Here is a 15,160-nt window from a genome sequence, read left to right as displayed (position 1 = left end):
GCATGAGCCTGTATGGAAAATGACTAATAATATGAAAATTTTTAATTGTTAAATTGATAAAGATGTTGGTATGATAGGTACTACAGATGTGACGTTAATTATTGTATATTTCTAAATTTAGGTAATAAACCGCATAAAGTATCTGCTGAAATGAGAGATATTGTTAATAGTTCTTAATTTTCCGATATTATAACTTATACAATAATATATGGCGGTGGTGTTATATGCCTGTGTGTATGCACACGGTAAAATAAAAATATTATACAAGTGATATGACTGTTGTACGTATGTGCTGATAAAATATACGCATCGGTCACTTGAGTGATATGTAAGTTGTTGATGTGTAAGCACACATGAGTTTTCTCATATGTAAGCGTGAAAAAATATGTTTTGCTCGAGTCGGGAGGGTTTCGTTGGTGGTGACTGTGACTGGTAATGGTGTGTGTTTTTCCCGTGTACATGCATGAATTAATATATATATATATATGTCGGTCAGGTTATTGATAATATGTAAGTTGTTGTATGCGCGTTCGTGTATGTGTTTTCTCATGCACAGGTATGAAAAATATAGAACACGAGATCAGAGGATCAAGGGATCAAGAATAAGTGATAGGTAATGATTAAGGATAAGTGATCAAGAGGGGTATATGTGTAATAATAATATGGTAGGTGTGATACATAATGTAAAAAATAAATATTACACAAGTGATATGGCTTTTACATGTATGTTTTTCTCATTCGTTCTTAAAATATATCAATTGTTGATTAACAATAGTTAAGGTTTTATTAGCATACAAACATGTCAATGCATGACTAGTCTTGATGAATGTTGTTTTTCTCAGATGTATTACATAACAATTGATCAAGACGTTGTTTGATACATAATGTATTCGTTGGTTTGAAAGTATAAAGGAGATATGAAAATTAATATACCGTTGGATATATAATATGGTTGAGGCATCATATAAGTTTTTATATATTATTACCTAGAAGATGTTGAAATACCGAGAAATATATGTTACTCAGATAATGATACAATTTTATAATCCATTTAATGGATAAGTAAGAACCTTGTAAATATTTATTGTAAACCTTAATATTATTTTAATAATTGAAAATACTTTTTATATATCGTGTCTTTTTGTTTCATATAAATTATTTAATTTCCTATAAATATTAGAATAATCTACGTCTCACATTGCGTAGGTGCTGGTGCGGGGTGTTTGGCGAATGTTGATTGAGATGGCTGTGGTGTAACCTTATGTAGCATTATTACCAATAAATAAATAAAAAAACTTTGTATCATGATCGGGGAGACGAGCAGTTAAATATAATATATTCAGGGAGAATCGTAGGATCCTATAGATATAAATACCATAGGTTAGGGGCAGATATGTAGATATAAGAATCTTAAATAATATATTTAAATTACTAGGATTCCATTTCAGTTATAATTATGGTTTATTGTCTACTAAGCACTGACAAATAATAATAATACTCGCAAATATAATATTCCTAAGCTATGTTCTATTATAATATGTGACTGTATCGTAGTCATACATAGTCGTAGTGTGTATTGAGATATGAGGTGTATAGTGAACTGCTTTACTAATCCATGGTGTGTGTTGGTCATAGCCCTTGCAATTATGTGTGTGTGTGTTTTAATATTAATGTATCGATCAGCAGTTAATCGTATATAAGGTAGAGTTCGTATTATATACATAAGTGTTATGAAACATATAAATATGTTATATTATTATATTTATAATTGTTACAACTTGTTTACCTAACCTAACTGTAGCCAGCAACTCATATTAAATAGAGCTTCGATTGATATGAATGCCATCAAACAGTATAAAAATAATGAAGCTGTCGTAGACGCTCCTAAACTAAAAGACGCTAAAATAAACATAACAAAAATATTGTGGCGGATGCCTATAGTGAGAGTTAGCGATAGAGAAAAAATTCGACTGTTGAAAGTAGTCAACAGTCAAAAACCCCTGACATGTACGTTCAGATCGTGGGAACTATGTGAATACCCATTTTTACCTCAAAACACTTCACATTCGTGGAAAGTAAAGACATCCAACAAGTTGGAAAAACCTAGATATGTTATAATCGGATTTCAAACTGATAGGAAAAATAGCACAAGTAAAGCAATGTCATACATCGATCATTGTAAAATTAAAAACTTGAAAGTCTATTTAAACTCCGAAGTATTTCCATATGAAGATTTTCAAAGTGACTTTAACAAGAATAATATGGCGACATTATACCGCGCGTATGCAGAGTTCCAAAAATCTTACTACGGTCACGACGATGTAACACCTCTATTGAACCGATCAGAATTCAAAAATCACTCTCCAATCATAGTTGTTGACATGAGCCGACAGAACGACAACGTGAAAATGTCAACTGTTGACCTCAGAATTGAACTAGAAGCTGATGAGGCGTTTCCAGCTTCCACTTCCGCATATTGTTTAATATTACATGACCAAATTATTACTTATAATCCATTTAATGGCGAAGTAAGAACCTTGTAAATATTTTTTGTAAACCTTGTAAATATTTTTTATAAACCTTGTAAATATTTTTTGTAAACCTTAATATTAATAAATGAAAATACTTTTTTTATATATCACGCTTGTTTTTATTTCACATAAATTATTTTACACATATTAAAATAGACGCGGTTTAACATTGCGTACTGGTTTTGGGTGTTCAGCGAATGTTGAAGGAGATCGTTTTTGTGTTGGCACTGCATGTTCGATGTAAGCCGGCGGTGAATAAAATAGATTGTAGAAATCTGGTCCATCGTTTACGTCGACCGATTGTTGATTAGAAATCTCGGTTGGGCCGTCAATATAATCTAGTGGCTGGGAAAAAAATATAAAATTAATATTGTTTTTATTTTTAAAAATATGATTATATAAATTACCTTTAACTGTATAAGTGATTCGTCTTGCTCGTTGAATATATCGCCGACCGGTGAATAGCTTGGCGACGTTGGTGAACCCATCTCAACATTCTGTAACTAAAATAGAATTGTATTAAATATTTTTTCTACATGTAATTGTTGAAGTACACAGATATACAGAAGTTAAAAGGTAAATAATAATATAATCGGATATATATAATATAATAATAAGTATAATGATACGATGTACAATAGTGTTACGAGGCGTAATATAAATCAACGACTAACTATGTATACCCGGCTACACTACGCAGGACATATAATATGCTGTAGTATATAAAAATGTATAGTCAGCGTCTGATGAACTACAGTGTGAATATATTACTTATACACTACATTATATAGGGTGTTTTGTTTATAATTCCAACACTTTCCCTTAAACAATATACCCTTATACATCAATATTTATAACTCCTAACATCTCCCTTAGCTCATTGAACCGCGTTCGTGGAGTTGGTTTTGTCATAATGTCCGCAATCTGCTCCTTGCTGGATATGTACTCCAATGAAAACAATCCCTCATTGAACTTTTCTCTTATATAGTGGTAGCGAACATCTATGTGCTTCGTTCTTCTATGAAACTCTGGATTTTTTACGAGTTTAATCGCACTTTGATTGTCTCCATACATTGTTGGCACCGTTTTTGGCTGGTCCAGCAATTCACCTAAAAACAATTTTAACCAAGTTAATTCTTGTACTGCTTGACTTAAAGCTATGTACTCTGATTCAGTTGTGCTAAGGCTAACACACTGTTGACGACGTGAACTCCATGCTATACTTCCAGATCCTAATGTAAATACTGACCCTGATGTTGATCTTCTTGTATCCAAGTCACCTGCATAGTCAGCATCACTGTATCCTTTTAACATGAGTTTTTGTCTAGAACTAAATACCAATCCAAAATTAATAGTTCCCTTTAAATATTTTAAAATTCGTTTCACTGCTGTCCAGTGTTGTTCCTTTGGATCCTCGATGTATCTACTAACTAGATTTACTGAAAAAGTTATGTCCGGTCTTGTAATCTGACTGAGATATAATAAGCTTCCGACTGCTTCACGATATGGGACTTTACTAGTTAAATTAGTATTTTGTTGCTTGTCATCTAATGAATGTTGAGGGTCTGCTGGTATTTGAACTGATTTTGCTTCAGTCATATTGAACTTCTCCAATACTCTTTTACAATACAACCCTTGGTGCATTACAATTGATCCATCAGATTTTCGCTCAATTTCTGTACCTAAAAATTGATTCAATTCTCCTTCGGTAATATTGAAATGTTGTCTCAAATATTCAATTAATGCATGTACATCTTGACTCGATGTAGCTGCAACTAGACCATCATCAACAAATATAGCGACGATTAATACTTTGTTATTTTCTCTATTAACAAAAACACAGGGATCTGCTTTTGTTTCTAATAGATTAGAGTTAAGAAGAAATGTTTTGAACTTTATGTTCCAACATCGTGGTGACTGCTTTAGGCCATATAAACTGCGTTGAAGTCTGCACACCATTTCGGTACCATCGTTGAACCCTTCTGGTTGTCTCATGTAAATTTCTTCGTCCAAATCTCCATATAGAAAGGCTGTTTGAACGTCAAATTGTCGAAGTTGTAATTGTTCTGCTGCTGATATAGCTAATATAGACCGAATTGAATCGAACTTTACTACAGGACTAAAGGTTTCATTAAAATCAATACCGAACATTTGACTATACCCTTTTGCTACTAGCCTAGCCTTGTATCGATCAACATGTCCATGAACATTATATTTTGTTTTATACACCCAACCACAATTTACAATAGTTCTGTCCTTAGGTAAACTTACGAGCGACCATGTTCCGTTTTGTTCAAGAGATTCCATTTCATTGTTCATGGCTTCTATCCATTTTTCTGAATTTTGTGACTCCACAGCTTCCTTGAAATTCACTGGATCGGATTCGACTACGAAAAAGGCTGAATTATCATAACGTAATGGTTTCTTAATATTACTTCTGTCTCGCAAGTTGTACACGTTGACATTTGATCCATTTTCTTGTTCATGTTCTTGTTTTTCATTGTCATCTACACTTATTGACCCAAATTTATTTTCCATGACTTCATCTCCTTCTGATGTATTGCTGTGTTCTAAAGAGCCGTCTTTGTGTAAGCTAAGAACATCAATGTTATTACTATCATTTAAATTATTAGAACATTCTACACGTTGGTCATTTACAACACTTTCATCCTTGAAAATAACGTCTCTACTAAGTGACACCTCGTTATTTTCTTTATACCAAATACGATACCCTTTTGAAGTTTCTGAATATCCAACAAAGTATCCTTTTCGACTTTTTGCATCCCACTTCTTTCGTCGTTGTTTTGGAACTAAACTATATGCATTTATTCCAAATTCTACAAACTTTTCTATTTTAGGAAGTTTATCAAACCATAACTCATATGGAGTTTTACATACTTTCCCTGAATTACCAGTATAATTGAATGAGAACACTACTGTATTGACTGCTTCTGCCCACAGTGATTTTGGAAAATTCTTGGCATATATCATTGTTCTGGCTGCCTCACAAATAGTCCTCATTGAACGTTCAGCTCTTCCATTTTGTTCAGGAGTATAAGGTACACTTGTTTCATGCTTTATTCCAAAAATATTTAGAATTGATTGAACTTCAGAATTCTTATATTCTAATCCACAGTCACTTCTAATAGTTTTAATAACATTTTTAGTTTGAGTTTTAACCATACTCAGAAAACAATTAAGTTTTTCTTTAACCTCAGATTTATGTTTCATAAAATAAACATAAGTATATTTAGAATAATCATCTTTAAAAATAATGAAATATCTTTTACCTCCTAATGAATTCTCTTCCATGGGTCCACATACGTCGCTGTGTATTATTTGCCCTGGTTCAATAGTTATTGTTTCGCTCTGAGTGAACGTCTCCTTATGCTGTTTGCCATAGATGCATGGTTCACAGAATAACTGTCCTTGTATATCTGTAAATTGTATTTGATTGTGTTTTAAATACTCACGAACATGTTTGACATTCTGATGACATAGTATTTTGTGCCAGTGTTCTAATGTTAATTTCTTAACTGCAACGTTAGCACAGTGTCCAATTTCCTGTGAAATATCTGTTTTGATTAGCATTGAAAACAATTTATTCTCACGAACACCGACTGCAATTACACGATTATCCATTTTAAATGTACAACCTTTACTGTCTGTCACCATTGTAATTCCTTTATCAAGGCATGCCCCACAAGAAAATAAATTTACTTTTATATCAGGTACATATAAAACATTTTTTAAGTAGCCTTTTATCCACTTATTGTTAACATAAGTATGAATATTTATGTTACCTTTTCCGACTGCCATAATGTGCTTACCATCTCCAATACGTACAGGCGAATGCACATCAAAATTTTTATAATCGACGAACCACTCTTTCCGATTTGTCATGTGGTCGCTCGCACCTGAGTCCACATACCATTTGTCTGAGTCGTCGATTTCTTCAATTTTTCTTTGTACACCAATAAGCGCCAAACCGGAAGTTGATTTCTTTTCTTCTTGTTCCCTTTTGAATATCCTGCAGTCCCTTTTCCAGTGTCCTGGTTTTTTACAGTGGTTGCATTTTCCTGGTTTTGTATTATCATTTTTGTTCCCGTATTTTTGACTTTTAATATACTTGCCTTTGTTTGCAGTCAAAGCAATACTTTCAGCACCATCATTACGGACCTCCTGTCCTTGCACTTGTCGTGTTTCTTCCACCATCAATCGAGTGGTTAACTGTTCTAGCGTTCTATTTGTACTATTCATTGAGTCCCATGCACTGTAGAAGTGCCTATAGCTATCAGGTAATGTCATCAAAATTTTTGTAATCAACATTGATTCTGAGATAGGTTCTCCCAATTGTTTTAGTTGTCTACTTAGATTTTCTAGTTTCGAAATATGACCGGCTATATTGTCCTTAGGATCCATTGTATAACGATAGAATTTTTGTTGTACTATTGTTATGCTTGTGTCCGACATTTGTTCGTACACACTAAGTAATTTGTTCCACATACCATTTGCTGTGTCACAGTTCATAATGTATTGTAGAGGTTGTTCATCTAGCGAAGTGACGATACATTTTTGAGCCTTATTATCTGCCCTTTTCCATATTGAAAAATCAACACTATGCCTTTTTCTCGCTTCATCTTCAGTTTCATTACCGATTTTTGCTAAAATTGGTTTCTTTGATTTTCCTGTTACTACATCAAATATTTCAGCTGCATTCATGATAACCTTAATTTGAAATTTCCACATGTCCCAATTTGATGCATCTTTGAGTTTGTTGATTTTATATTGTTCGTTTTCCATATTTAAACAAAACGTAAATGTACACTATCTGCACACTAAGAAACGCACGCACACTACACTGCACTTACTTCGCGAATTATTATTGCTGTACACTGTCTGTACACAAAAAACACGCAATTCGTTAATCAATTATTATTTTACTAATTATTCACGACTTTATTATAAAGACCTTACTCTGGGCCCATAACCTGTTGAAGTACACAGATATACAGAAGTTAAAAGGTAAATAATAATATAATCGGATATATATAATATAATAATAAGTATAATGATACGATGTACAATAGTGTTACGAGGCGTAATATAAATCAACGACTAACTATGTATACCCGGCTACACTACGCAGGACATATAATATGCTGTAGTATATAAAAATGTATAGTCAGCGTCTGATGAACTACAGTGTGAATATATTACTTATACACTACATTATATAGGGTGTTTTGTTTATAATTCCAACAGTAATATTATTATATTTATGAATTACCTTATTTAGCACAGATTCTGCTAGTGGTTTAGCCGCACATATTTGTATTTGGTGTGCCAGGTTTGGAAAAGATTTGATGACTCTATCGTCTTCCACGTTTTTAATGAATGTTGTCATCTCATTCAAATTTATCGGTGGTGACTCCATCTGTAAACATTTCTCGTGTAGGTATATTACGAACTCCTCGCTCTGGCTTTGAATTAATGGCGTGCTGTAAACTTCTTTTCGTATAATACTTTCTGTAATGCTCCGCTCCAGATATTGTAGTTGAATAAGATCTGCTCGGTTCAGTAGAACTCTACAACCGTCTCGGGTTTTAGACTCAATCACAAGCACATTTTCCCCGGTATAGACCATACTTGATAGTTTCACTATCTCGTCTTCGAAAAATATAACGCGTTTATATTTCTGCGGCGTATCCAGTATAAAAGACAGGATATGCCCCATATAAGAAAATATTTTTTTTAAAAAGACTGGAGTAATATGAACGTATCTCGGTGAAGTTAATATATTTACAACGACCTGGTATTTTTCATCTGGTAGAATACCGACTTGTATAAATTTGCGACTCGCAAAGTCAAGTGTGAAGCTTGTGGTTTCAATGAGTTCAGCCGGTGACGATGGTGGCACATAAGCGTAGGTCTTCTTCTTATATAATGCTACGTTGTCTTCAATTGAACCAGCCATGTTTTTAAAAATCGTTTTAAAATAATAATCACTTGAAAATTTAAAAGACTTGAATAAACTAAGTATCGCGGAGTAGAATCGTAAGTGTGAAAGACTGAAGACAGACTGATTGAATATCGACTCTTGGAGAGTCAAATGTCTATCGAATTGAGACAATATTCGTTGGGAGAAAAAATATTAGGTGGGGGTGAATCCCCCAATAACAAAGGATGAAGACATCTGTTCACATGACTCATACTTTAAGGTGGATATATGGACAAAGGGTTCATATATTATGGGTTTTTCTTTACAAATCTAATGACAATGGATAACAGACCTGTAGCAACATGCTAAGGAATGCTGTTTCCCCACAAATGTATTATTATGATTTGGCCTGAGACGAGTACAATAATATGGTATATTATGATACGTTAGTGATAACAGATATATGATAACATTGTTGCGACATGTGCGTGCGAGTACCTTCCTCGTGCGCAAGAGAAGTATAGAATAATATTCATAGAGCTATATACATTAAGAATCATTCTATTGGTATTACGGCTTTGTGGCTTAGTGGGTTAAAGCGTCACTTCGGAGATCGAGAGTTCGAATCTCTCCAAAGCCTTTTTCAATATTTATTGATAGAAAAAAAATATATATGTTGGTAGTGATAACTTGATAACAGATATATGATAACATGTCTTGCTCATGTAGGCGGTCATTGTGTATTTCATTCATCTATATACGTTAAGAATCCAATTTAAAGTATATCAGGTTTGTGGCCTAGTGGGTTAAGGCGTCAGCGCTTTAGCTCGGGGGTCGTGGGTTCGATTCCCACCAATTCTTTTTTCAATATTTATTTAATGAAAAAAAGTTTACAATAATATGTACAATAATATACACAATAATATGGTGTGTACAATAATATGGTATTTCGGCCACGTGATGAGGCGGGGTTGGCCAGCAGGTGGGGTGGGGAGGGCCAGCAAGGATCAGGGGGCGAGGAGGTGTATGAGGTGGGGTGGGGTAAATATACGTCGCGTACGTGCGCGATCGGGCGGCGGTGATGACGATGGTGAATGGCGAGGGCGAGGGCGAGTGGATCAGCAAGGATCAGCGGATCAGGGGGCGAGGGCGAGGGCGAGTGGATCAGCAAGGATCAGTGGATCAGGGGGCGAGCCTTCTGAACTCTCTATTATATACTACTTACATAGATAAGTAATTTAAAACAATTCAGTAAACATATTGAATAAAAGAACATAAAAAATAACAATACAAGATTTTTTACCTGAATACTGGTAACAAACTTCCATGATTTTCAATTTCATTTTTTAAAGAATCACTATCATCATCAACATCGTTATCATAATTTTCCGTTTCTAATTCAGAATCTGAATCTTTAGCTATGTAAATATTTTGGCAACTCATCAGTTTTAAGAAAAACATCAAAACATTGGATGAAATTTAAATATTCATCACAAATGACTTCTGGTTTTAAATATTTTTTATAAATTTTACATATCATTAAAAATGCATCTTTAGGTAATTGGGTTGGGTTTGCTTTTAATTCTTTCATTCGTTTTTTTGATAGAAGAGATAAATCTTTAAATATTGATATTTGTTCTACATTTTCATTATTATTGTCAAGAAATCGTCTATTTAATTCAGACAAAATGAGATCAACAGAAGCAAAATAAGTATTTACCCGAAAATTAACTACAGGGTCACTGATTGTCTCATCTGGTGCTTGTTCATCGAACATGATTTTTCTTTTTCTAGCATGTCTTTCTATAAGAAAGGAGTGGCTGAAATTCAATATTTTGCATTGAATCCATAAATGCTTCAGATTCAGCCAAAATAATTTTGAATGATTCCTCTGATCGATATGAAACGATTTCCTCATATTTTTTTTTTATTAAAAATGATGCAGCCAACAAATCAAAATCTGTTTTTTGTAGCAAACTTGATACAAGCTCGAGAATTTGAAGCAGAACTTTAAAACTATAAGCTGTATAGACAAATCTTGTTGACTGAAAATAATTTAAAAAACCTCCAGCTTCTGAACCAGCTTTTTTGTCACCCGATTCACTGCGAATAACATTTAAACATTCAACTGTTGCCACATAAGTATTTAGTACAACATCTAATGCAAATTTATGAGACATCCATCTAGTACAGGACACTCTTTTTAATCGACGGATTTGCTGTCCATGATAATGTTTTTTTTGTTGCTCTTCATATACGTCTGCACGAAATTTACTGCTAGATATAAAATCGTATAGTCGTTCTAAATTTCTGAAAAGATCCATGGCATTTGAACATACACTAACTGCATCAGCGACAATTAAATTTAAGCGATGACTGAAACACCAAATAAATATTGCTTGAGGATTTTCATTACGTATTAATTGTTGTAATCCATTATATCGCCCCCTCATATTTGAGGTGCCGTCGTAAGATTTACCAACCAAATTATTGGTCCAATCTAAACTGTTTAATGTACACTTCTTTGAAAATTTCACACAAGGCGTTGCCAGTTGTTTTTGGAGTATCCTTCAATGCTAAGAGTCTCTCTTTAATTTCACATTTTTCCTCATCTACATATCTGAACACAAAAGAAATTTGTTCTCGGTGAGAGACATCAAATGTCGAATCTATGGCAATACTGAAAAACTTTGAATTTTTTATAATGAGAGATATACTTGATTTTATATGATTTGACACTATATCAATCAACGCATTCTGTCGGCGCCATGAAGTAAATGAGTATTGAGAACGTTGATTAATTTTATATTTTTGCTTTTGAGAACTGAAATAAGTTGCCATTGCAGGGGAAAATTTTGATATTAAAGAACATAAATCTTTGAAATTGCCACACATATTATTTTGCCAGTTTTCCCTATGCCCTCTAAAAGCCATATTGTGTCTTCCTAAAAATAGTGTTATGTCAATCAGCTCTTTGATAATTTCTCTATTCATGAAAACTTCTTCATTTTTTTTAGTAGCTATAGATGGTACCAATGGTAAGGATGATTGTCGAATTTTAAGTGTGAGTGAAGAGTAAATATGTGCTGAAGTTTTTTCATGGTTTTCTATTTTGTTAGTACAAGTACTCCAATTTTTATAACCAATCAATAACCCAAGCTTTATTAGGAGCATTTTTACCCTTTCCAGGAAAAAGTATACATTCAATACAATACAAACGTTCAGTTGACTTAGAATATGATAACCAATTCCGTCTTGTTACAGTCTCATCAGGTAATATTCTATGATACAATTTTGGTGAAAATCGATGACCATTTATAACTGGATATTTACCGCCAGGAAGTTCTGTTAGAAGTGGTTGACATCGTCCCATTTCTAATATTTTGGAAACAATTTCATAAGCAATATTTGCATTTGACTGAAAATTTTTTGACGAAAATTGTGCTGGATCGTTTTCAAATACATTTTCGATCATATTATCTATAATGAAAAAAAATAAAAAAAAATAAATAAAAAAAATATTTTACCTATTAACTATAATATAGTCATATAATTATATAATGTGTATTGTGTTATAAAAATAAATTAAGTGAAATTCTAATTGCATTGACTCCCTACCTACGTACGTCAAGTTGGCACCGGCACAATACGCTAGGACTATACATCTGATATTAAAAAATTGCTAGGAATTTGCTAGATTTTGCTAGGTCATTTTCAGAATTTGCTAGTATTTCGTTTAAGTGTAAATCAAAATTAAAATATGCCGGTGCCAACTTGACGCAGCACCGGCACATTGTCCGATCGGCTCGAAAGTGGTACCGAAATATTGCTAGTCATTTGCTAGATTTTGCTAGGTAGTTTTTGGAATTTGCTAGACTTTGGTTTTTCCAGTAACCCGGAAAATGGAAAATGGCTCAGCACCGGCACATTGTCCGATCGGCTCGAAAGTGGTACCGAAATATTGCTAGTCATTTGCCAGATTTTGCTAGGTAGTTTTTGGAATTTGCTAGACTTTGGTTTTTCCAGTAACCCGGAAAATGGAAAATAGCTCAGCACCGGCACATTGTCCGATCGACTCGAAAGTGGTACCGAAATATTGCTAGTCATTTCCTAGATACACAATATTTTTTTAGATTGACATTTGTTTTGCATAAAAAAATTAGCGGTTTATGCAAATCCATAAGTATAAAAATACATTAACATTATTTATCTAATACGTATGAAATATTATGATAATGTGATTTAATATATTTTCCATATCAGGTTTAATTATTTAAGTGATAACATATTTGAAATAAACTGGTTTATTAAATATTAAAATTTTGTTCATAAGTTAGAATAAATATAAATATCTTATTTACTAAAAGAATAATACTTGTACCTATAAGTACGAGAACATGCAATTTTTTTATTAAATAACGAAAAGAAAATATAATTTATGATTACGAACAAATTTGCGTACACTCTGAGCGTGGATCTTATTTCAGTTCTGGTCTATTGGGTATTTGCCTATTAATAGTGGACTTGTATTATCTTATGGTTTTTAGGTGATAAGTTCTAGAATTATATATTATTGTATGCTCTTTAAATTCTATAGTTATCTCCTTATAAACATATTAATATTATAATAAGATATAGATCATATAAACATAATGAATGTACCTATTATAGTATTATGTGTTAATAATTATTAATAAAATAATAACAAACTAAAAATTTTATTAAACAATATTCATATAAAAATTATAGTTACCTTTATACAATACTAAATAAATATTATTAAGTGGCTGGATATTCAAAATTTGTATTCCTTTTTCAGAGTTAAACAAACGTAACCAATAAAGTCGATATGAGTAATTTTATATAATTATTAATTAATTACATAAAATTAAAAAACATAATAAAAACAAAAAAAAAGCATAAAAACATATACTAAAAAGGTGGGTAAGTGGATGTCGCTCTGCTGTACAGTAGGTTACAAGTGGATCACTGTAATGGATTGTGTTAAATTTGAATTCAATGATATAATATAATTGTATGAGAAAAACGATTCTGAGCGAAAACGGTCAGTCAGTCTATGATATTACCAAGTATAGTTGATGATATTATTGTGAATAAAGTAATTTATATATAACCTATTTACGTGGAACCTTGTTTTCAATTTTCAATTCTTAGCTATAAAAGTTAAACATTTTATAATTTTTTAACTACAAAATAATTATTAAATTATAAATTTGATAAATGTTGTCAAAATTTAAAATTTAAATGATTATAAAAAAAAATTGTGCCAATGTATTTTAAATATTTTTCAACTGCTATTACAAAAAATATCAGGAGCCTTATATTAAATTTTCACGCTTTTTTACCCAACAAATAACATTTTATTGATATTTACAAAAAAAAAAACTAAAAAAATTAAAAACTGACAATGTCCGCAAACAGCTAAAAAAGAGTCAAATTATTTTGAAAATGTTATCGTGTATAGAAAATGCAAATATAAACAACCAGTGAAAATTTCAAGTATCTACGGTCATTTGTTTTTGAGTTGCACCAAAAACCAAAATCGATTTTCTCAAAAACAAATTTTGCGTAAAAATTGCCGTTTTTCCTTAATTTTTCTTTTGTTTTTCACGGCGCTTTTGAAAACTACTGGGAAATTTTTACTTTTGACCCCCCAAAGTACCAACTAGATTCACTTTCCTATCAGAAAAGTTACTATTGAAGAAAATCCAAGCACTTTTATTGTCCTAAAAGGTGATAACAGACACAAAAAAAAATATAAAATTAATAAAAAAATAAAAAATAAAAAAAAACACACATCATTGTAAAATCAATACATTCATCGCTTCGCTCAGAATCTAAAATGTTGAACTATAAGACAATATTATTCCATTTATATACCTAGGAATTATTTATATGGATAAAAAACACATTATAGTAAAACTAACCACTCATTGCATCGCTCAGGATCTAAAATTCTTATCAGTACCTAGTGTAAGTGACAATCCAAGAGTCCTGAACGTCTAAACAGTGGACTCATGCAGTAAACTCGCTTTCAAATCTCAAAATGTTATCCCGATGATTTTATCCTATCTACTACAGGTGGAGCAATTATTTTTTTTTCTGAGATTGTACGTTGACACCCAATAATTGAGTAATGATTTTTACTTAATTATTTCGATATATATTATATATAGTTTTATACTAGAGGTTTTAAAATAAATAAAAAAAATGTCAATATATAATAAATAATTCAATATACATTATTTGCATAAATTAGATGTAAGTACTTACTTTCGTTGCCATTGTGTATTTAGTAATTATTATAAACAATATTAACACTTTAATAACACATAACAGTAGATACAACAACAAAAAATTACGACACGATTCACAATCCAACGTACACTGCTTGGTATCGACTTACTCGAGCAAATGCGGATAACACAATGATATTATAATATCATAGACATAAAAATAAAATAATTGCAAAAAATTTCTATAAATAAAATGTTGCCTATTTCCATTTTTATTAATAATTTCAATTCTACAATATATTAGTATAGTAATCGTTATATTTAGATCGCAGACTGGGATATAGGACTGTCGAAAGACATTGATGGAGGATGTGGGGGGACTGTAGAACAAATGCGATTGTTGGGTAATGTACACACTACACTGCGTTATG

At 32.0% G+C, this 15,160-nt stretch overlaps 2 protein-coding genes across 2 annotated transcripts; one reads left to right on the top strand and one right to left on the bottom strand.

The window, feature by feature from the left end:
• The first annotated feature begins 1,835 nt into the window (after positions 1 to 1,835).
• On the top strand, positions 1,836 to 2,775 carry LOC132953549 (uncharacterized). Its single transcript, XM_061025940.1, has 2 exons — positions 1,836 to 2,452; positions 2,688 to 2,775. Exons 1-2 carry the CDS (start codon positions 1,836 to 1,838, stop codon positions 2,773 to 2,775), a joined length of 705 nt encoding a protein of 234 aa, XP_060881923.1.
• A 7,487-nt stretch (positions 2,776 to 10,262) lies between these two features.
• Positions 10,263 to 10,925, bottom strand: LOC132953548 (zinc finger MYM-type protein 1-like). The gene has a single exon (XM_061025939.1). It carries the CDS (start codon positions 10,923 to 10,925, stop codon positions 10,263 to 10,265), a length of 663 nt encoding a protein of 220 aa, XP_060881922.1.
• Positions 10,926 to 15,160: the final 4,235 nt, after the last annotated feature.

This window comes from Metopolophium dirhodum, chromosome 1 (assembly GCF_019925205.1).
Source record: "Metopolophium dirhodum isolate CAU chromosome 1, ASM1992520v1, whole genome shotgun sequence".
NCBI lineage: Eukaryota > Metazoa > Arthropoda > Insecta > Hemiptera > Aphididae > Metopolophium > Metopolophium dirhodum.
Note: the sequence above shows the minus strand (reverse complement) of the source record. Positions and strands in the feature narration are given on the sequence as shown.